General features: G+C 38.8%; 1 protein-coding gene across 4 annotated transcripts in view; it reads right to left on the bottom strand.

Annotated features, from left to right (window-relative positions):
- Nucleotides 1–398: 398 nt before the first annotated feature.
- SUPT3H (SPT3 homolog, SAGA and STAGA complex component) overlaps nt 399–21,553 on the bottom strand; it is a 263,127-nt gene continuing 241,972 nt past the window's right edge. For all 4 annotated transcript variants that reach the window (XM_071742148.1, XM_071742149.1, XM_071742150.1 and 1 more), the window contains one exon: nt 399–2,308. In XM_071742148.1, coding sequence (XP_071598249.1) covers nt 2,267–2,308 — 42 coding nt within the window. In that variant the 3' untranslated portion in view covers nt 399–2,266. The remainder of the gene's footprint in view (nt 2,309–21,553) is intronic.

Below are 21,553 nucleotides of genomic sequence, written 5' to 3'. Positions count from 1 at the left end.
TATATGGGTTTACTGGGCAAACCCAGATTTTATAAATAATTGCCTGTCAGCCTGTTCAAGATAGACAAACATACAGCAGACCAACAAAAACATGATCTGTCACATTTCTGAGAGAAATGTATGTTGAGACTTCATTCTCTGGGACTTTAAGTAGACCAGTAAAAAATAAGTGCCAGTATTTTTCCTGTTTATGCATATTTTAAAATGTAAAATCTGGGAGAGATACAGCTAAGGAATGAATTTTGATTCCAGTACCCAGTGCCTGAAATGGTTTCTTCTGACTATATCCCTGCAGATCAAAACCAAATACAATAAATGCTGGTGTCCTTTTAAAAAGTCTGGATGTTTACAGCAAGCATATAATTTTCCATGATTAAGGACGCCAACAAAAATAAGAGTGATGATAAAAAGAAAAGTTTAATCATATATTTCAAGAAGCACAGATGGAACATCAGAAAAATCCCCCCCAGCCCTCCCCCATTTAATACACTGCGTTGTACACATTGCTTTTAGTCCTTTACACACAGATTAATTCCAGAAAACAGAAGTAGCTAAAAGAAAAGCACAAAAAGAAACAATTTATGGATGGCAGCAATATCTGATTAACAAAGTTCACTTTGACAATCTTCTGGTTGCGAAAATACATTTTTTCCTGTTTATTTAAAATATACCCATATTTTTAAAGTTTTTGCAAGCAGGTCAAGAAAGGAAGGCAACAAAACCACTTACAAATGGCCACAAGAGACTACAGGGGGAGTAAAAATTAAGACCTCACATACTAAGCACAAAGGAGAAGGATGGCTGCAGTATATGAAAGGAATATTTTGCTGATCTCCACTCAATCTCTTGAGTGCTTCTGTCTTAACTTGAGGCTTAAGGAAGATTTCAAGCCTGGGCAGAGGAAGCAAAGCCCTGGACTCATGGGTAGGGCAGGGACATGAGCAGGACTTGCCTGCAGATCCTGAGGACAGGCTGGAGCATGAGCCCTTTTCTCTGGTCAAGCATCATCGTGGTTAGCTCTATATTTGTACAGTTTTTATGGGAAGAAATGAATGTGTTTGTGAGGCCAGCAAAAGCTGGAGGAGCAGGGGACAGGAAGAAGCATGGAGGGAGGGACTGAGATTGAAAAAATAAAACTGGAAACAAACAACATGATCTAAAGTATAAAAAAAGGCAAAAAAAGAAAAAAAAAATAAAAAGAAAAAAGAAAAAAAGAGAGCCCATTTCTTTTTTAACCAAATCCAAGAGTAATCCTGCCTCTGTCAACAACAGAGACAGCATCTGCTTCCTGCAGCAAATGCTGAGCAAGTACATAACATTAAGCCTTTGCTTAACCACTCAGAAGCACTGAGACAGACTCAGTTATCTCAATACTTTAGGATATATTTTTCTGCATAGGGGCCCAATCCAGTGGGATATCACTGCAAAGGCTTTTCTTGATTTCAAAGTGCCACAGCTCAAGCATGGAGAATCAAAAGATAGAGATTTGGTGACATTGAGAATTTGGGGCTTGCCAGCAATATTGAGAATTTGGGGCTGACCACTTCACCTGTTCTGGGGTCTGCAAAAAGACAAGTCTCTAGCTGGTGAAAGACAGTTTACCTGATTATTTTTATTTTTCTGAATACCTTTGGATCTGAACTCGCTATTAATCTCAGATAAAGGCCCCTCACTGGATTATACCGGGCAACACTGTCTGAACACTCCAAAACTGTGAGAAATCAGTGGAAAATAGTGTAAAACAGTTTTTCTTTTCTGAAATTCACACGGAAACCATGTATAACCCTTATATAATTTGTATTAACCTAGCTAACCCAGTCTATCTCTGGCCTCTTTCTGCTCCATCCTGCTTTACACAAAAAGAAAAAAAAAACAACCCCAACCATCTGTAGGAGAACACACAGACCTCCAAACACTTAAATAAAAATGCCATCCCAGAAAGAGGCTGACAGCAGCAAGTCCCCTACAAACTTCAGCATTGTCTGATCTGCATTCTTGTCCACCTACACGCTATCCCAAACATCCTGCCATTAATTAGCTAAATGTTCCAGCTAGTAAACAAGAATAACGATTGAGGGGGCTGGAAAGAGAGACAGAGTCAGCCAGCAGATAGTCACAACAAACCAGCCCACTCACTGGTACACGGGGACATTGGAGGTTGTATTTTTTTTTTTTAATGTATTTTTTTTTTCTTCTTCCAAGGAGAGGAAAATGAAAATCACCTTAGTATAACAGTGTCTTTCCTGTTGGTGCAGCCACATCCATCTTAGCAGGCGAGAAAAGTCATCCCGTTCCTGCGGTAGGCACTCTGTCAAAGAAAGAGAAAATCTGCAATGAATTATCACATCAACTGAAACAAGGGGAGAAGGCAGAGAGAAAGGCAAGGCTTTCTTCCTGTTTTGTAGGCTGTTCTGGCTGCAAGCTAATAGTGTGCTTAATCTGAACATTTCTGGTGGAGAAGCTATAAGCAGCCATTTCGCCTATTAGAGAAAAAAATCAGTGTGGTTAACAAGTGGTTAGTGACTCTATTTCAGGAGAGCCAGAGATAGGCAAAATTGTAACATCCTATTTTTTTAATTGCCTGCAAAATAGATGAGGCCAGAAATACACAATTATGCTGAATCTGTTTTTCCTTTATAACCATGTGTTCTCTCTTCACTATATTCAAGAATAATTTCTAAACTATTTTAATAGCCTATAAATTACTGAATAATTACAGTTTTCCAAATCTAATTTACAGTCTGAGTCTAAAGCTATGTAAACAGACACTGGTATAATCCCCAGCCCCCAAAACCAAATTAATCTTAAAGATCTTCTGGTCAGTACCAAATAATTTGATATTTGATATATTGCAGCTTGGGATCAAGTAGTTCCAATGCTAAAGAAGTGCAAGAGTTAAATAACATTTAGAAAAGAACTTTGAAAGATCCCATGACACTGTCTCACTAAAATACCTTTCATGCATTTTTAACATCTCGTTTTAGGAAATCAATATAGGAAACTATGCTCTTTTACCCTAGGCACACTGCAAACCAGGTATTTTAAGGGGATATTGTCAGTTTTAAAATGTATTGTGCTTTTTTTGGGTTATATTAATGACATCTTCAAAAAGGAAAAGAGTTGATATACTTCTGCTTTATTTGGTTCACCTTCAGCAGTCATTCAGTTCTGAAAATGAAAATACAGCCATGAACTTCATTACAGTTAGTGCTTTGTCAGATTTATTTTCTACCTCTCAACTTGGAGCACTTAGGAAGTGCCATTTATAACTACCATTTTTAGGGGCCCCACCAATTTCCTAATGAAGTTCAGCGAGATCAATTTCTCCTCTCTTAAACTAGAATTAGCAGAGTATCATTAAGAGCAAAGGATAACCTTGGATAACTTTGTATATAAACAGTATTTATCCCAAAATGGAAGGGAACGGTTTCAAAAGCAGCAAATTCAGAGCGACATTTGCAGACACTAAATATGCAAAAGAAAATATGTACAAGATGTTCATTACATCATCCTTTATATCAACACCATACCCCAATAAAGAGCTCTATCAGCATATGGCATTAAAGTCAAAGTGCAGAATATTAGCCCTGGGATATATCGCCAGTCATCAGCCATGACAGTATCACCACAAAAAAAAACCAAACAAAAAAGAGAGAAAAAACCCAAGACTCTCTACCCAAACATGAAACGCACAAAAACAGACTAGCCAATAATTTTGAAAGGTTCCAATATATTCCCACAACCACAAGCAGCAAGTCCAAGGGAGTTTGGATCTGCAGCTTGCCCAAACCATTATGGCTGGCATTTGGAAGTCTATGCAAAAGTAATGTTTTTAGCTCCTTGACCCCAATATTTTTACAGAGCTGCATAACCCAAGTGACAACCTTTAACACATAAACAAATATTCAGGGCTATTGTGCAGTTTGCTTGAAGAGAAATGAAGCTGAGTATGAAGCTGGATCCACATGAAAGATAAAAGGTTGGATTTTGCTAAAGGAATTTTGATTGCAAAGCAAAGATGGGCTTGGCTGGGCTCACCTGGGAAATAATGAAGTTTAACATTTTCCAACACAGGCAACATTATACCGTTAGTTATAGCCTTGAAAAGGTCATTCTAGAAGCAAGTTTCACAGGAGGAAGGATAACACCTTCAAAAAGTTGGGCACACCCACCAGGCTATATTTAGCAATATATTATAACTTGTGTGGCTGCATTTCAGATTGAAAACTATTTCCCACTTAACTCACATACTTTAAACTTTCTGAAACATTTGCCCTTGGGCTGAAATTTCCTCTGCTTTAATCTCTGACTGAAGTTCAATTTCTTTGGAAAGGACCAACAAAATTCCTTAAGCCATTTTGAAGTTCAGCAATAATGAAAACAACACATTTTTTCCCTCGCAAGCCAGAGAAAGTGATTTTGATATATGCATATTTTATTACGGAATTTGGCCATAAATTGAAGCATTTTACCTAGAAACAATCTTTACCTTCAACCTCAGCTTACAGGTAACTGCTTTGAAAATCAGTATTTCAGAGGAGAGAGTTTGATTCATCCCATTCCATAACAAGATAACACTTCGTTCTTATTTTGATAGATTAATAGATAATAAAGGTTCACCTTCAAAATGCTTTCATGCATAGCACAACTATTTTACAGCTATCCTAAAGTTTTGAGTTACACCAACTATCTTTAAGATGTTTACAGCTGAATAATACTAAGTTTACTAATACTGAGACATATCCTCACATGCCAAGAACTGTGAAGAAAAACAGCAATATGTTTTTTGTAAAACTTGCAAGATGTGCCCTTACAAGAGAGCTTATATGTACGTGGCATCCATTTAATGTGGTTTGGGATAATCTAAAAGGTTTGGATGACACCTTTGGGTGCTTTATGCCACCATGTCAGTATTTAATTTTATATTTTTTTAAAAATTAGGATTATTTGGCTCAGAATTACTGCTAGGGGATGATGCAGATTCTTGATGTGGGATTACAATGTCGAGCCATAACTCTACCCATTTTTCTTGATATGTCTTGCTATAGTCCTGTGTCAGGAGCTAACATAAAGACACGGTCTGTCCTGAAGCCCTTTTTTTTGAAGTGTTTACTGTATGTAACTTTTTTTTTGTGTGTTCTCTCTCAGAAGTTACTGCCCACCAGGCTGTGCATTGATTTTTCCTGCTGTGGGCTGACTCTTTGCCCAGCTGAAGGCCCATCAGATTGCTACTGTACCAGCCGCATGCACGAGTGCTCAAAGGACCACCTTTCAGACATGGGTAATACCCCAGCTTGGCACAAATTACAGAGTTCACATTCCCAGAATGGATGCCATGCTCTGAAAAGCATTTGTTGATATAACGTTATGTACAAATATATATATGTGTTGATATAAAGTTGATAAAACTTTATTTGGCCAATTGAGCTCTTACAGAAACCCTTCCTGCTCCTTGCTATCATATGGGAAGATTTTGCATTGCATCCTCTGACCTCACTGAAGGTGAAAGGACCAATTGCTGTTATCCACAACCAGGGATTAAACATGCTGGACCAAAGTGAAGGTAGAAACACGACCTTTGTCTTGCCCAGTTGACTCATGACATGTCCTCCCATCTAGGGGAAAAGCATGATGATTTTGCTGCTTAGTCCACCACTTCCCAGTCCTGACCCTAACTCCTCTAAGCAGCATGGGAAGAACCTTCTTAGAGTTTCTCTAGCATCCTCTACCTGCCTACAATATAGGAACCCTCCCCTGAAAACATGGTGCTTCTGAGTTATCAAAGAACACTGGATTCTGAAATAAAGATCTTCTCTGGGAAAACCAATGGAAAAAAAAACAGTAGATGGGAAAACCAGTATCTTAAAAAGACAACCAGAAACAAAAAGCCTGGGTCAACTAACTTTCAAATGTAATAATCATCCATTTTCTGCTCTTTTTTTGGTTCCATCTCTCTCCTGTAGTGGTAGCCCAAGGCAGCAAAACTCCTGTCCTCACAGTAAGTCACATGAAATGAAACTGTGTAATGAAGAGTTCATGGGACCAATTTAGGTGCAGAAAATCACATGTTTATTAGCACAAAATATACTGCAGCTGTGACTTAGGGAAACAGGTTCCTGAAGATGTGAGCACTCCTCAATAAGTTAACAGATTAGATTAGAAAAAGACTTCAGAACAGACACTTTAGCAAGTTTCCAGTTAATTTCATGGATGTAGCATGATAAGAAAGAATAATTTTGGCAGGAGAAAGAAACAGCTGTGATTTTTGAGTGGGCTCGTGTTAAATTCTTATTTCGGACAAAATTTGGAAAATCAAGTGTAAAGCATCTCCAGTGGGAATCCTGCACACTAAAGTTTATTGGGCCAAATTCTCCATTGGTTTAACTCTTCAGCTCTGCTGACTTTAAAGCCAGGGCACAATGTCATACCACAGGTATGTTGCATCACATGAAGATGATAAATACTGAATTACAGGTCCTGTATAAGTCAGCTACCAAAAATCAGTTTTAAGACTTGGATGTCTCCCTTTCTTGGTGTCCTTTTGTATGTGTGTGGGCAAGTGGCTTAATTACTATGCATAAAGTGGAATGGCAGGCAGAGATATCAAAATCAAAGAGCAAGCCCTGGCTGAACTTCATTAGCAAACATAAATACAAATAGGCACATCTTGTTTGTGACATGACATAATCCTTTCTTCCTTTGGTAATTTTACTCTATTCTCTGATATTTGTGTAAGTGTAAGATGAACCATATGACTCCGAATGGCTTATGATTGGGGAATTCTATGTAAAACTTCATTAAATAATTCTCTTCATGCAGTCATACAGTGTGACTGTGAAAATCAGGGAGGATCAGATCTCAGACAGTGAAAGCCTTTATTTAAGAACAGTGGAGGGAGCCCTGCCCTCTAAATAAGAGACATTCTTGGATCAGACACTGGCTGGCAGGATGGAAAAAAAGGATGTAGCATTAACTTTCATTCCATTCCAAATAACCTGGAACCCATAAAACACAAAGATTCTCTGATTTTAAATCTGCCCTTTTCTCCCTGTGTCTTCTTTCCATTTTATTTGGGGAATGTTAACTTTGAAATTTCATTAGCCCGCTATAATATCAAACAAGTCATCCTGGACAGATTCATAGCTCTTTGTACATAAAAACATCTATATTAAACCCCTTGTGATTAAAAGGTTACTCCTCTAATTTTTCCCAGCCTGCACAGACAAACCACATGCAAAGAAGTGTCAGCTTATTTAGAGATTAAAATAATAATTAGTTTAGGAGGCAAAGTATAAGTAACATCGTTTAAAAAAAAAAAAATCCATATGTTGTTCAGAATGAGTTGCTTCTGTTTAAGTTTAACTAAAGTTGTATGGATACAAACTCTCATTATTTTAAGTGCATACGTGTTACAAAAGAAATATAATGGCTAATCCTCTCTCCAATTTAAAACAATAGCACTGAAGTCTCCAACTGTACAAATCCATCTTTAATCAGTAGCCAAAGCACAGATGTCTGATATTACTCAGAGGGTGAGGGAACATTTTATGTATAATATGTCTAGTATGTGGTCAATAATGAAGAACAAATCCCAAACAGGTATCTATGAACACCCAGATTTTGTACATAACAAACCTGCATGATGCTTTGGATCACCTGCCCTGCTGTAGCCATGGAACCTCATAGATTTCTTTTACAATGGGGTCACACCAATGTCCTGAAAACTAGAGCATCCATCTATCCATATGGGAATGGTCCCTCTGGAAGCACAACCACATTGGTCCTTAAGCTATCACCCAAGAAACTGCAGGAGGGTGTAAGAAACACAAAGGAAACAGTTTTATTCCTTAGCTTGGTTTCCTGAGCCTTCAGCTATAAAGGGAGACACCAGCAACAGAAGTTTCCACACCATGAGTACCTGTCCTTAAGGAAGGGGACACACTTTGCATAGATGACCACAAACATCATGCACTGGCAAAAGCACAGCCTCAGTGAACCACCCTGCAAGAGCTTGTAACAAAAATGCTTCCAGTCAGTTCTGGGCTTTGGTTTACCTTTTATCTGCCAACAATGCAAACTTTCTCAATAATCACATAAAACTGTGTTGCTGTGACCAGGAACAAGATACATCCAGGATATATCATCCAGGCTTGCTAAGAAACATAGTCTAGATCTCAACTACCCAACTTTTTAATTGTTGCTCTTTGCTACTGGGAACAACTCAATTCCTAAGGTTGATGGAAACATAGGATCTCTGAAAAAGGAGGATCAAATATATTTCTCAGACCATCATGGAATACCACCAGGGAAAGGAGAACAAAATGGAGGGTTTGTACTACTGTCCTCCAGCTCATTTTGCCAAATTTGCAATGTTGCAGATAACTAGCAAACACTGTTCTCAGGGCTGGGCTGATATTATAAGAAAGAAAAACAAGGCAAAAGGATCACAGCTTCTGTTGCAGCAAGAACTGGGGTGTGGGAGTGGGGTACCAATGTCTGCCAAAAGAAAAAAAGAACAAAATTGGTAGGGAGAGAGAGAGAGAGAGATCATTTCAAGTTTCTCAGTTGGTACTGTAAACAGTGGAGAAAGAAGGAAAAAATGGAACTACAAAACAATACTTGGCAGCCAGCTTTGCAAAACAAACATATTTTCGCAAAGTTCTTCCCATCACTGCCACCAACTTTAATAGATTTTATTTGTCTGAGAGCAAGAAACCCTTTTTAATTGTCAGAGAAAAAGCGATGCTGCTTAGCACACAGAAATTCTTCTGAGCCCTCCTTCACTAGCACACCATTTGCTGGCAGAAATTCCTTCCCCCCATCTGCAGAAACCTGTAACTGGGCTCCATCACCACCTTTCCCTTGACTGAGGGAGAGGGATGCTCCTCCTGGTGAACAAGCTGAAATCCAGGAATTTGTGGAGCTAATCCAGTTGCTGTGGGTCTAACTGTCTACCCATGCCATGCCACTGGCACGCAGCAGGTCTCCATCAGGCACCAAACCTTGATGGATACGACTGCTTGGACCCCAGAACAACTGAGAATGCTTAACCCCCTCATTGCAATGGTTCCTAAGTATTCCTCATTTCCTCCTGAGTATCACACTCAGTTCATTTTATCACCTTAGACCAAGCTGGTCAAAGCACTTTGAGTACTTCAGAGGCAATGTCTCCTGATGTGTCTCAACTTGCTGCTTTAGCTGTATGGCAGCAAGAACTAAGTCTGAAGCTAGAAGCCTTGAGACATACAAAGAAAAGACTTAAGGTACAGTTAGATTCTGAAACTTCTGGTTTATGACTCAGGGCACTGCACAGTCACAGCACTCCCACGTGAAAGCCAACAATAAAAACTCCTTCAACCTGTGAGGAATTTGGCATGGAATAACATGGATGGCTCCCTCTCTCCAAGGATGGCTTTTCTTGACTTTTTACTGTTTCCATCTGCTGCTTGAGAGGCTCAGGTTTGTTTTGGTTCTTTTTTTTTTTTTTTTAAGAATTGACAAAAGAGCTTAAGTTCTCCCACCGTGTCACTACTGCTCACGAGCTCAGCATATGATTTTTTTTAGCACATTTATTTGGAAACAATATGGTGTGGTACAGTCGTCTGAGTACAAGGGCAGGAGCCAGGGCTGGGCTCTGCTCCCAGCTCTGACACTTACTTGCTGTGTGGCCTCAGACAAACCACTTAATGCCTCTGTGTTTCAATTTCCCCTGCCTTTGAAACAGAAATACCATCACTCACTGAAAACCTTTTCTGAGGACTGCTTGATTGCAGAGCTAATGCATGGCATTTTGAAAACACAGTATGCTATTCCATAATTATTATTTTCATTACATTATATCTTCCATTGTAATGGCTAAAACACCAGGTGTACAGAAATGGATGCTGAACTTGGCACCTATTGGAATAAATTCAATTATTTGAGCAAAACAAGAAAGCTCACCTACATTCCTTCCTTGAAAATGTTGAAATCACATCAAAAAGCAGGATCTAATGGCATTTTACAGCATCCCCTGCCCCTGGAAACATCCTGTGAAGGTGCTCTGCAGAGGACATAGCATCCCTTTTCTCCTTTTTTCATCAGGGAAATAAGAACCCAAGGAGAGAGAGTGGGTCTGTAAACAGATAAATTTTCTCAGGCTCCAAGACCCTTTGCTGGTGGCAACGTTTGGGTGAGGCCACCTCTTGCCCTGCTCCTTACTGACTGATGCACGGCAGTGCAAGGAGGTCAGAGGAATTAAGGTAACGCACCAGAGGTTGCCAGTGGAGGAGGTGGGAAGGAAACAGGAGGGAAAAAAAAAGAAAAAAAAAAAAAGGGGGGGGGGGAGAAAGAGGAAAAAAAAAAAAGAAATATACTATTTCAATCAAAGTCTGAAATTTGTAGAAGTGGTTTTGGTCTCAATATAGAAAAAATATTTATCCAAGAAACTCCTACTCGGGTGCGAACATCCTACTTCTAGTGGGATTTTGTTTGGCAAAGTGCTGTGAAAGAGTGGAAGCTAATACAGAGCATGTCTATAAACAAATATATTTATTTAGTCGAGATCGACACATTCACTAGAGTGTTTCAGTGATTACACGTGTAAAACTATTTCCTATAGTGGTTTCCTTTTGTGATTCTGCTAATTTATTCAATCCACCCCATTTTCATGCATTGAATGTTATGAGCCACTTCAGCCACCCAGACTGAAACGTGCGTTCGGAGACTTCATGCCTGTTTTTTCATTTCATCATCTACACATAATTATTTGGTGATATTAGGAATTTGAGCTCAAATGGAAGCCAACCAACATTTTAATAGCTTAAAAATCATACAAAATGAAGCCTGCCCTGAGGTTAATGAATAAGAGCCAAATCTTGAGGCTCTTGCTCAGTTTTGACTCGCTCCTTATTCAGGCAAAAGTTGAATCAATTGTAGTTGGACTGATTAAAACCAGAAGAACATATATTTGGACCTTTCTCTCAGGTAAAACTGAATAAATTACCTAGGATTAGGCTGCAGAATGGCATCCAATCGATCTTCCACATGTATTTCTACAGCATGCTGAAGAAAAAAATCCAAGTGCTGAGGCAGTTTCAGCAGTTAAAACAATACTTTAGCAGCAGAATAAATTATGATACGCTACCAGGTTTTATGACATTTATATTAGAAATAGCCCAGAATCAAAATACATTTTCTGGCCCCTCCTGAACTTCTGAAGACCAGGATCAAATCCAAACTTAAAAAATGGTCGTCAAAGTATGAGCCAAATGCCCTTATCCTTCAAAACAAAGCTCCAGCCCTAATTTGAACTTTAATCCAGGCATCTATTGAAACTGTTATTTGATTTTTGATGACGGGAAGCATTTAAAACTTTGGCAATTATAGGCTATTGTTTAATTATATGCAGGATGTCCTACTCCTTATGCAAAGGATGTAATGTGCCTGTAAAAAAATATAAAGCAGAGCAGTTAATTCCTTTGAACAGTTAACACTTTGTTTGTAATTGGTGATAATCAGAGAAAGATTCTCCTCCCTCAAATAAAAATCCATTTTAGAACTGGCCAGCCATGTCAAAGCAATGACACATTCATCCCATTCAAGCAAGTTCTAAGGACAAGGATGTGGAAAAGAAAGTAGCATGAAACACAGATTTCTTCAGTATGTGCAAAGCGGATGAGAGAAGGAAAAAAACGGTAACGGGAATGATCTGGTCATCTGTGAACAATACCACATCCCCTGACTTGGTCTGTGTGACTGTGGCCCTGCTCACTATCTCCTGACAGCCTGCAATTAGGATCTTAACCCTGAGACATGCTGTAGAGCTTGACTGTGGGTGGTAAAGGAGCAAGCAGGGACACGTAAGGAGGGCAGAGTCCTCCTCACCACCACTCCTGCTGCAGGAACTGCTGCCTCAAGACCTGGGGGTCTCTCCAGAAATTCCTAACACCAGCCACCTACAGGACAGTCTCCTTTAGCTATTTAGACAGGGATCTAATGAGAACTAAAGGCATACTGAACAGCATGTGATGAGCACCCAAAGCCTGGCGTGTTCCTGTGTAAGGCAGCCTATATGGAAAGGAGATCTTGTTGCACATACAAAGAGCTTCTGGCAAGCTATGATCTGGCAGGGATCTTAAAGATCACCAAGTTCCAACTCCCCCTGCCATGGGCAGGGGCACATCCCACTAGACCAGGCTGCTTCCGTCCAACCTGACCTTCAAAACTTCCTGGGGGCAGCCACAGCTCCCCTGGGAAACCTGGGGCAGTGTCACACCACCCTCAGGGGAAAAAATTTTTTGGTAATGTCTAATTGAAGTCTCCCCTCTTTCAGCTTGAAACTATTCCCCCTTGTCCTATCACTCCATGACCTTGTCAAGAGTCCCTCTCTGGCTTTCCTGTAGTCCTTTCAGGTATTAGAAGGTGCTCTAAGGTCTTCATGTAGCCTTCTCTTCTCCAGGCTGAACAACCCAAACTCTCTCAGCCTGTCTCCACATCAGAGATGTTCCAACCCTCTGATGATCTTTGTGGCTCTCTGGACTTGCTCCAACAGCTCCATGATCTTCTTGTGTTGGGACCCCAGAACTGGACACAGAAGTGTCTAGGTGTACCAAGAAACATGGGAGCCTAAGGAAGGATAATTTTTTTCTCTCTTTTTTTTTTTTTAACATTATACTTTTAAAAGCTCTTATGTCAACATTCATATCTTGAATGGTTCATGAAGTAAGATGGACTTCTAATGTCCCTAATGTGTGGCTCAAGTTCTCTATAATTTTTCCAAATGTCTTTCTGTCCATCTGTTCCTTCTCTACCTAATGTCTTGTCAAAATGTTCAATCCTAAAGGCATTGGACAGTTGCTGAAAATAGAAGAACTCCAAAATATCCTAGTTGACTAAAAACTTTTTAAAAATTTTAAAAGAATTAAGAAAACATAAAAATGTTAAAACTTTTGATCAATTCTGACTGATCTGCTGTGGAAGGGACAACAATTTTTACTTTGCAAAAAAAAAAGAAAGAACAAGGCAGACTCTGAACTTAGATACTACACTTCCTCTCCAGAGACCCAGATGGCACACTTTACTTAAACAAAAATTATTTTGAAATGCTAGGACAGAACAATGCTATTAACAATATCTCCATGGTATGACCCATCACATCAAACTCTACTTCAATCCCACCTCTATCAAATATTTTTCTTTTGAATCCAGTTTTAGAAAACACATACATTTATATGCACACCTATAAAACTGATACTTAATTGAGGCTGAGAAAACTGGTTTTGTTCAGCATTGAGAAGAGACTTATTTTTAAGACTTTATTATGATGTTCCAGTACTTAAATGTGGGCTATAAGAAGATGGAGACTTGCTATTTACAAGGAGTTACATGGACAAGACAACAGGCACAAGTTGCTCCTGGGGAGATTCCAACTGAACACAATTGAACAAAATTTTTCACTCTGAGGACAGTCAGACACTGAAATGGTCTCTCAGGGGAAGTAGTGGAAAATTTATTTAAATCTCAGCCTGATGGGGTGCTGAGATACCTCATATAAACAATAATATTAGAAGGGTTGGACCAAATGAGCCTTGAGGTCCCTTCCAACCTGACATTCTATGATTCTGTGACTGAAAACAAACTAGTTAGGCCATGAGATTCTCCTGGCTGATTGCCATTGTTCAGTCATTAAATACAGGATTACAAATAAGGAGATGGATTACCCACTTGTAACTCCATCAGGGGCTTTTCAAGATACTGCAGCCCATATTTTTTAATAACATTGAGGAATATTTAAATCCTGTATGAAATTTTGTTGTTGATGCTGTTGTTTTTCTGAAGTACTTCTTTGATGTTAGAAAGTTCTCATTTATGTGGATGCTGACACCAGAACAGCTTGATTACTGCATTTTCATTTATCAAAGAGCACAAGGTAGATCTCGTTTGGAGGTACAATGATTACATCAAATACACAACAGGCACTAATCATGGTGACAGCAACACCCCTCCTTCCAAGGGCTGGAAATACAGGAAAACTAAATAATGACTGTAAATGAAGAGTCAGCTAGGTCTCATTAGATGCTATTTTTCCTAAAGCAATGAAGGAGTTAGTATTCAAAAAGTTGAAAGGTGACAGGGGAGCTACTGAGCTCCAAGCTTAGAACACATTGCAGTTCCTGGTCTCAAAGCTAATAGGACCCAGTGGATTGGATTTCAGAAAAGAGAGAATGTGTTGTCTCAGCCACATTATTTACTGTAATGGTGTAACTCCCTTTTGCTTTGTTTTTCCTCTCCCCCCCAGCAGATTGGCTGTTGGTAAGAAGGGAATGTCAAATCCACGTTTTTGGCTCCTCAGTAGTTCTGAATTTCCTGGCTTTTGTGGACTGAAATCAGACCCTTAAAGTCACTTATGTCCATTTTGTTTTGGATAATTGACATTAATTTTTAGGTTGCATCACTGACATCAATCAGATCTGTTCTCAGAGGACTAGAGTTAAGGGGCCACAATAAAAGGGCATGATATTGTTTCTTTTGTTTTATTTTTGGATCACTTTGACTACTCTATACTTTTCCAGTTGATGCTACATTCTTTTTGTGTGAGACAGTGTAAAACATTACTGCCTGTCTCGTTTCAAAGAGTACTTTGGTATTACGGTAAATGGCTCGAGAGGCTGGGACAGTCAAGCCTGGTAAAAATTCAAGTTGATACCTTTTGTCTATATAGCACTTTGATGAAACTATGAAACAGCAACACATTTCTTTAGAAGGGAGCTATGTTGCCCCTTACAGATGTTTTCCATATGGTAAGTGGAAGGTCAGCCCCTTCCCCCTCCACTCATCAGTGTTCTCACATCGTAGCAGGCATCTACAAAGGACAAATCATTTACACGGCTGTAAATGATATTCCACAGAAGCCTCCATCAGCATGTACTGTGCCCAAAGAAGCTGATTTTCATTGTACAGGGCAGGAACATGCCCCATGGTAGCCTGTTTATGGTGAAAATTTTGACTCTTCAGCGTCCCGTTTTACCAGTACTGCACAAATACTCTGGGCTAAGTGGTAAGAGAAGTCAGACTAAGATGATGAAATGGAAAAAAAACCCCACAGATTCAATTAGTAGAGATTTCTGCAGATTACCATGGTGGTACCATTCATGCACCTTCTCCATGAAACCCTTATGGGAGGGAAGGAAAATTCTCTCTCTCCTAAACTCATTGTTTTAAGGTGAGAAGAATCTGAGGCACTCCATTGGGGCCACGACCTATTTTGTAGGCATTGGTACATGGTCATATACACAGGATGACAGGTACACCTTATTAACAGATAGCTTTTGGGTGAAGAATTGATTTGTTGCCCCACATTTTGTGTTGCTCCCATCAGTAGCAAATAACAGCTACAATTAAAATGGACTTTGAAGCACAGATGGATTTTTTAAAAAGAAGAGTTCATTTCCAAATGTTCAGCACCTGTAATGGGAATTACGTCTTCAAAAGATCTTAAGAGTTCCAAATCACCATTCTGTCACGTTTCCAGTCTGGTTCAAAAGAGTTCATCACCCTAGGTGTACTCAGGATGCTTGGCCCTTTCATAAATCCCAACACATTTTTTTTGGATGATAGAGCTATTCTTGACATTTGTGTCCTGAACAAAAGTGGGACTTTCTAAAAGTTCAATGTGTAATGGAGGCATTTTCTCATCTCAACCACTCCTCTCCCAGAACATAATTATCTTATCTAGAAAGCAGTAAAATTCAGTACAAAAAAGCAGCCAAACAAAGACAGAATTTGTGTTTAAAAAGTAATACTTTTGGCCTGTTTCCCTATGCTTTTGGTTTTAGAGAAGACATGGAACTGCCTGTGCAAGTATATATTTAATTTGCAACTGGGCTATTATGTTTCTTCATCCTAGCCTATGTTTGCAAGATATATAGATACTACTTTATATTTTTTGCCATTTATTATTATATATTATTGCATAATAGTAATATAAACAATAATATTTGAATGATTGGACCATATGATCACTGAGTTCCCTTCCAACCTGACATTTTATGATAATATCTAACATTTCTACAAAATAAACTCTAACACTGAGAGTTTGAAATTCAACTAGTGATTTTAGCAGCTATTTCAGTCCTGGTCATTTCATCAGGAGCTATGCAGCTAAAACTTTAAGTGGGCTCTGAAACAAACCTTAAATAATATTTACTTAAACCTCTCTTCTTTGCTTTTTCATTCTTGTTTCCTTCTCAGTTTTCCTCCAACGTGTGACACCACTGCCATATTTCTTAGAATCTACAAGATATTTCTAAATAATGTGAAATCTTTTAATTTTTTTTCAACATATCTTCCTGTTAACATTTTCTGTTCTCCATGGCAGCATTTTTTCCTTAATTCTTTATTAAAAAAACTACTCTCTCTAACTTTGACTAAATCTTTCCTTCTATTTATGTCTTTGCCCCTCAGTTCAGCTTATCCACTCATTTCCCAACCCACTTTCCCATCTTTCCAAAATTCATCACTCTCACTCACTTTTGCCCAGTATCTCTTTCTTTGCTGTTTCTTTCCAACTTTATTTCTGCAGGTCCTTGTCTCTTCCTGACATCATCTCCTCTGTAAAGCAGTGAAGGGCTTCTCTGTCTTGATGTAATTCCATCCAAAACTTACTTCATCCCCTCTCAATCAGCTTTTGGCTCCACAACTGTATTAGAAGAAACTTCAGAAAACTGGAGAAGAACTTTGGCAGTACCAAAGAGGGTATTGTCCATGCAATCAAAGTTCAATGTTTATGTATAGGATAGGAGGAGAGGGATGATAAACAGTGACAAAGAGAAATTTAGAGTAGCCAGCAGTTGGCATCCACAGCCAGAGCCCCCAAGAGCTTGAGCTAGGTTTTGTACTTCCCACAAGCTTAAGTAGCTCAGTAGCTCAGTCTTGGATATTCAGTTTCCTTAGGGCAAGGAAATCAAGAGGGAGAGATATTAAAAAGGGCACACACCACCCTGGTGTCAAAAAGAAGCCTCTTTGCCCAGCTCTGAGACTGGATGAACTTGCCAGCCATCAATCTAGCAAGCTTTTATTTTACCTTCATAAACTGGAGTCACTTAATTGCTGTAATATTTCCTCCCTTTGTCTTTAGCTGGGCTCAAGTCAGCTTAAGCTGCATGGCTAAGTCTCTGTAGCTCTTAGGAAATGCAGAGATATTGTGAAACAGAGCATGTTTGGGGGTGATATTTATTCCTCAAAGGGGTTGATGCTGATGGGGTCAATCGCTGATCGCTCTTCAGGGAGATAAAATTCATCCAACAACCTTTTTTTTGCTATGTTATAGGTAGTACTTATGACAGATGCTACAGAGAACAAAACTGGGGACAACAAAATACAAGCAAGTTCATTCTGCAAAATAAAACATCTTCTTGGTCTGGATCTGGATCTGCCAAAGATGGCTGCTGATTCAGATTTTAAAGCAATCAGCCAGGATGCCAAGCAGGGTGGTGTTTTTGTCCTGTGGGCAAATTTTAATCAGGCACAAGGCAGTCAACCAATTCCTCATGGGCCACTTGCCCAATATGAAAAGGGAATAATTTTAAATTTTTGGCAGATTGAATTCAAACAGGGAACAGGAGTGAAAGCATCTATTGTCCATTATCCAGCCCAACCCCTAAACTTCCAATTTCTCAGTTACCGTGTAGCCTGTTCAGAAAAGGTTTGTCAAGCAGCAGCCTCTCTAAACAAATTACATCAAAATTCCTTAAACTGTGCCACATATTCAACTTGCTTTTCCAAAAAGAGCCACATAATAAGTTTCCAACAAGGACAATGGTTATCAAAGCACTTTAGATTTTCTAGGTCAAAGAGGTGAAAGTTCAAGTCAAAATAATTGAAATGAAATATTCTATAAATCCTGTGTGTTTATTTACAAATACCAAAAAGAAAGATATGAAGAGACCTGATACTATACTAACCAATATTCAGCTAACTATTTTGAATTACCATCTTCTTGATGAAAGCAAGATTTAAGGCGCCAGGGCTGGCTTTTGGAAAAACTCACAGTTCAAAACTAAATAGAGGTGGGTTTTTTTGGTTTGTTTTGGGTTTTTTTTCTTTTTTTTTTTTTCTTTTTTTCTTTTTCTTTTTTTTTTTTTCCTTTTTTTCTTTTTTCTTTTTTTTTTCCCTTTCCTTTTCCTTTCCTTTCCTTTCCTTTTCCTTTCCATTCCATTTAATTTTCTTTTTTCTTTTTTTTTCTTGCCTTGCATTGCCTGCCTTTGACTTTGCCTTCCTTTCCCTTTCCCTTCTCCTTTCCCTTGCCCTTTCCCTCTCCCTTTCCCTTTCCTTTCTTTCTCTATTTCTTTCTTTTTCTTTCTTTCTTTTCCTACTCCTTCCTCCAAAATGCATAAGATAGACATGGGAAAAAAAACCTATTGGTAATGCATGTTATTCCTTTTTGTACATCTGAAAGCCAGTAGATACCTTTTTTTCACATAGACATTACTTAGGTAACCCAGGAATCTAAACTGAGATGTGTAAAATTTCTTAATGTATTTACAATGAGGAATTTTTTTTACACTGCCATCTGTATCCCCTACTGCCTAGAAACATTACGATCTGAGATTTCTGAAAACATTGCACCATTTCAGTATATTTTGAGACATGTTTTTTTCACAGTCCTGCATCTTTACAGTAGTAATAGGAAGAGAACAGCATTTTTTTGCTCTGTATTTTCTTCTTTTGGAGGCACTCCTTTTTCCTTCTACTTTTGAAACAGGTTCAAACCCGTCCTTACTGGACTAGTTCAGCTTGTCAATTTTTCAAGCAATACAATTTAAAAAATATCATCAATTTCCTAATTTCCCAAGCTTCTCTCTGCAATGATCCTTTTGCAGTGGTTGAATGAAACGCACTCAGAATAAACGTCTACTTAGGGAACAAAATGTTGATTTAAAGAAAATAGAAGATGGGCTAAAATGGATGCAAAGAAGCTGCAAGCTGCCTTCTCATCTGGAGCATGGGCCAGCCCAGTACAAGTGAAACACTGAAGTGAGAAGGAAGTGGCTCAGAACAGCAGTGGATGTTCCATAAAGGCTCAGATCAGGCTCTGTTGGTGGGCTCTACGGAGCCCCAGATGTAATCCTGCCCCCAACCCACGCTTCCTGGCAAAAAAAAAAACACAAAAAAACAACCAAAAAAAAACAGTTGGGGTGGGCTGTGGTACCACTTGCCTTCCTTCTGGGTGAATCCAGAGGAGGAAGGGATCAGGATAAATTATAGGTCCCTGCAAAAGCTCAGTGTGTTTATGATCCTGCCATCTGGAAACAGTGATAACTGCACTATTAATGGAGGCGTTACTACAGAAGATCTGCCTTGTCTATTAAAACCATCCATGCTGTGTGCTGGCTTATGATACATGTTTGCTCTAATTTCCTTCCTGACATTTCATTCCTAAAGCTGTCAATAACCCGTTAACCTTCCTGGCACTGAAACTCTAAAACAAAGTCCTATTTCAGCTCTGATTTTGAATCCGAACTGTGATAAGCACTATCAAAGGCTGTGTTCACAATACAGTTGCCATAATCTCCATCATGCTATAAGGGTTGGTTTGGGTTTTTTCTCTTGCTTACAAAAAGATCTTTTCATCATAAACCAGGATACGACAATGCTGTTATGTGATATCCTAAAATTAATTTCTTAATCTCATGGTAAAATAGTGACTGTTCTTTACTGGCAACTGACAGCTCGATCCTGCATTTTTGAATGACCAGAAGTGTCCTGTAATCAGGGGGATTGCTCACATTCATAGAGTTTAAAGTCAGAAGGGAAAATTAGATCATCCAGTCTGACCTCCTGCATACCACAGACCACAGAATTTCAGCCAGTTGCCCTACTTTGATCCAGTAACCAATTTAACAAAAGTGTATTTTCCAGAAATTCATTTGACCTCCATTTGGAGTCATCGAGAACTAGACAATGCAGTCTAGTTCCACTGTTATTTTCCTTGTGCCTTATTGCTAACTTGAATTTCTCTGGTACTTCTCTTCTAAAAAAATCCAGGTTAGATGAACAGCAATGTTCTTATAACCAGTAAGTAAAGTATAACTTTACTTTTGTGATTTCTCCTTTCTTGGAGTACTAAAGTACTGAAACATTACAATAACAATGGTAGAAAATATTTATTCCAACCAGGGCCAAGCACTCACACAAAACACACATGAAAAGCAAATGTCCAGTTGGGATGGTAAGAAATCTTTTGGCAACCTTCACAGAAATACTTAAGCACCATCTGACCCAGATAGGCCGATTCCTGCCTTTACTGAGATATTTGAGTCAGGTACTAAAGGATATATCTACAGAAACATTTACTTTTACTTTGGATCAGGGATGTGGTTTTGAAATGATTCTCCCCTTCATCCCCACTAAACTGCACCTTGGTTTGTGCCATGGCATGTGTAGATGATCTTTAAGGTCCCTTCTAACCCAAACCATTCTACAATTCTATGATTTCACACTAACTGGGTTCTTTTTGGATAAAAACAACTCAAAAGATGCACTCCAGCCACTAACAAATATTCAATCAATGAGGCCTGACTAGACCTACTGCTAGGGTGAAAGTAAACACCACTGAAATAGCTATTGTGTGGATCTTGGGGCAGAACCAACAAGTCTACACATCTATTTCTACTACTTGCAAAGCTGTCACAGCTAAATTCCCCCTGACTTTAAAAAGCTTCATGCCAGCAGCAAAGAAAATCAAGATTTGGCACATAATTTCAGGAGAAGAGCAATTGGAGGAATTTATTTAGTTGAACAATAGATGGGAATTAATCCATAATCTGAAGAACAATGGCAGTGATCAAAAGAGAGGGGTTTTTTGGATTCTTTTTTTTTTTTTTTTTCAGAATATAACAGATATTGTGGCATAATTCACCTAGCTTGTCCAACTAAGAGCAACTCAGAAATACAAAGGGCTTCAAGAAGAACTGCCAGGAAAAGATAAGGGGAAGCACTGGTGTGGAAAAAGGACAAAAAAAAAAAAAAAAAAAAACCAAAAACCAAAAGTGACCTAATAAGTATTAGAAGAACATTCAAGATTCAGGAATGGCTACTTTACAAAACTTTAGAGCTAATTAGGATAGTGGGTTTAATTCTTTCCAGTCAATGATTTCCAACATATTGTCCAAGGGAAACCAGGAATACATCTTCAGAACCTGCATCCATTTACCCACTCCAAGAGATACAGGTCAATTAAAGATTAAATGCTAAGGGAGTCTTAAAATGAGAGATGCAATTCCACACAAGACCACCTAAGAAAGTTGCTTTTTGTGGCTGCCAGGCAGACCAGTAGTGCCATTCTCATAAATCAGTATTTCTGTGTAGGACAGAAACTACCAAGAAATGAGCAAGAAGATGGCTGGATCAATGATGTCTTCAAAATACTATACATTTTTGTTGAGGAAACTTGTTGGAGAGTATAAAGGTCAACACACTGCAGACCATTACAGAGATCTTTAGGGATGTGACTGACACAGCAGAAATAAGAATGATTTCAGCTTTAGTTCACCATGGTTTTCTCCATCTTTCA

The sequence above is a fragment of the Heliangelus exortis genome, chromosome 3 (assembly GCF_036169615.1).
Source record: "Heliangelus exortis chromosome 3, bHelExo1.hap1, whole genome shotgun sequence".
In the NCBI taxonomy this organism is placed as follows: domain Eukaryota; kingdom Metazoa; phylum Chordata; class Aves; order Apodiformes; family Trochilidae; genus Heliangelus; species Heliangelus exortis.
This window is presented reverse-complemented; position numbering and strand designations above follow the sequence as displayed.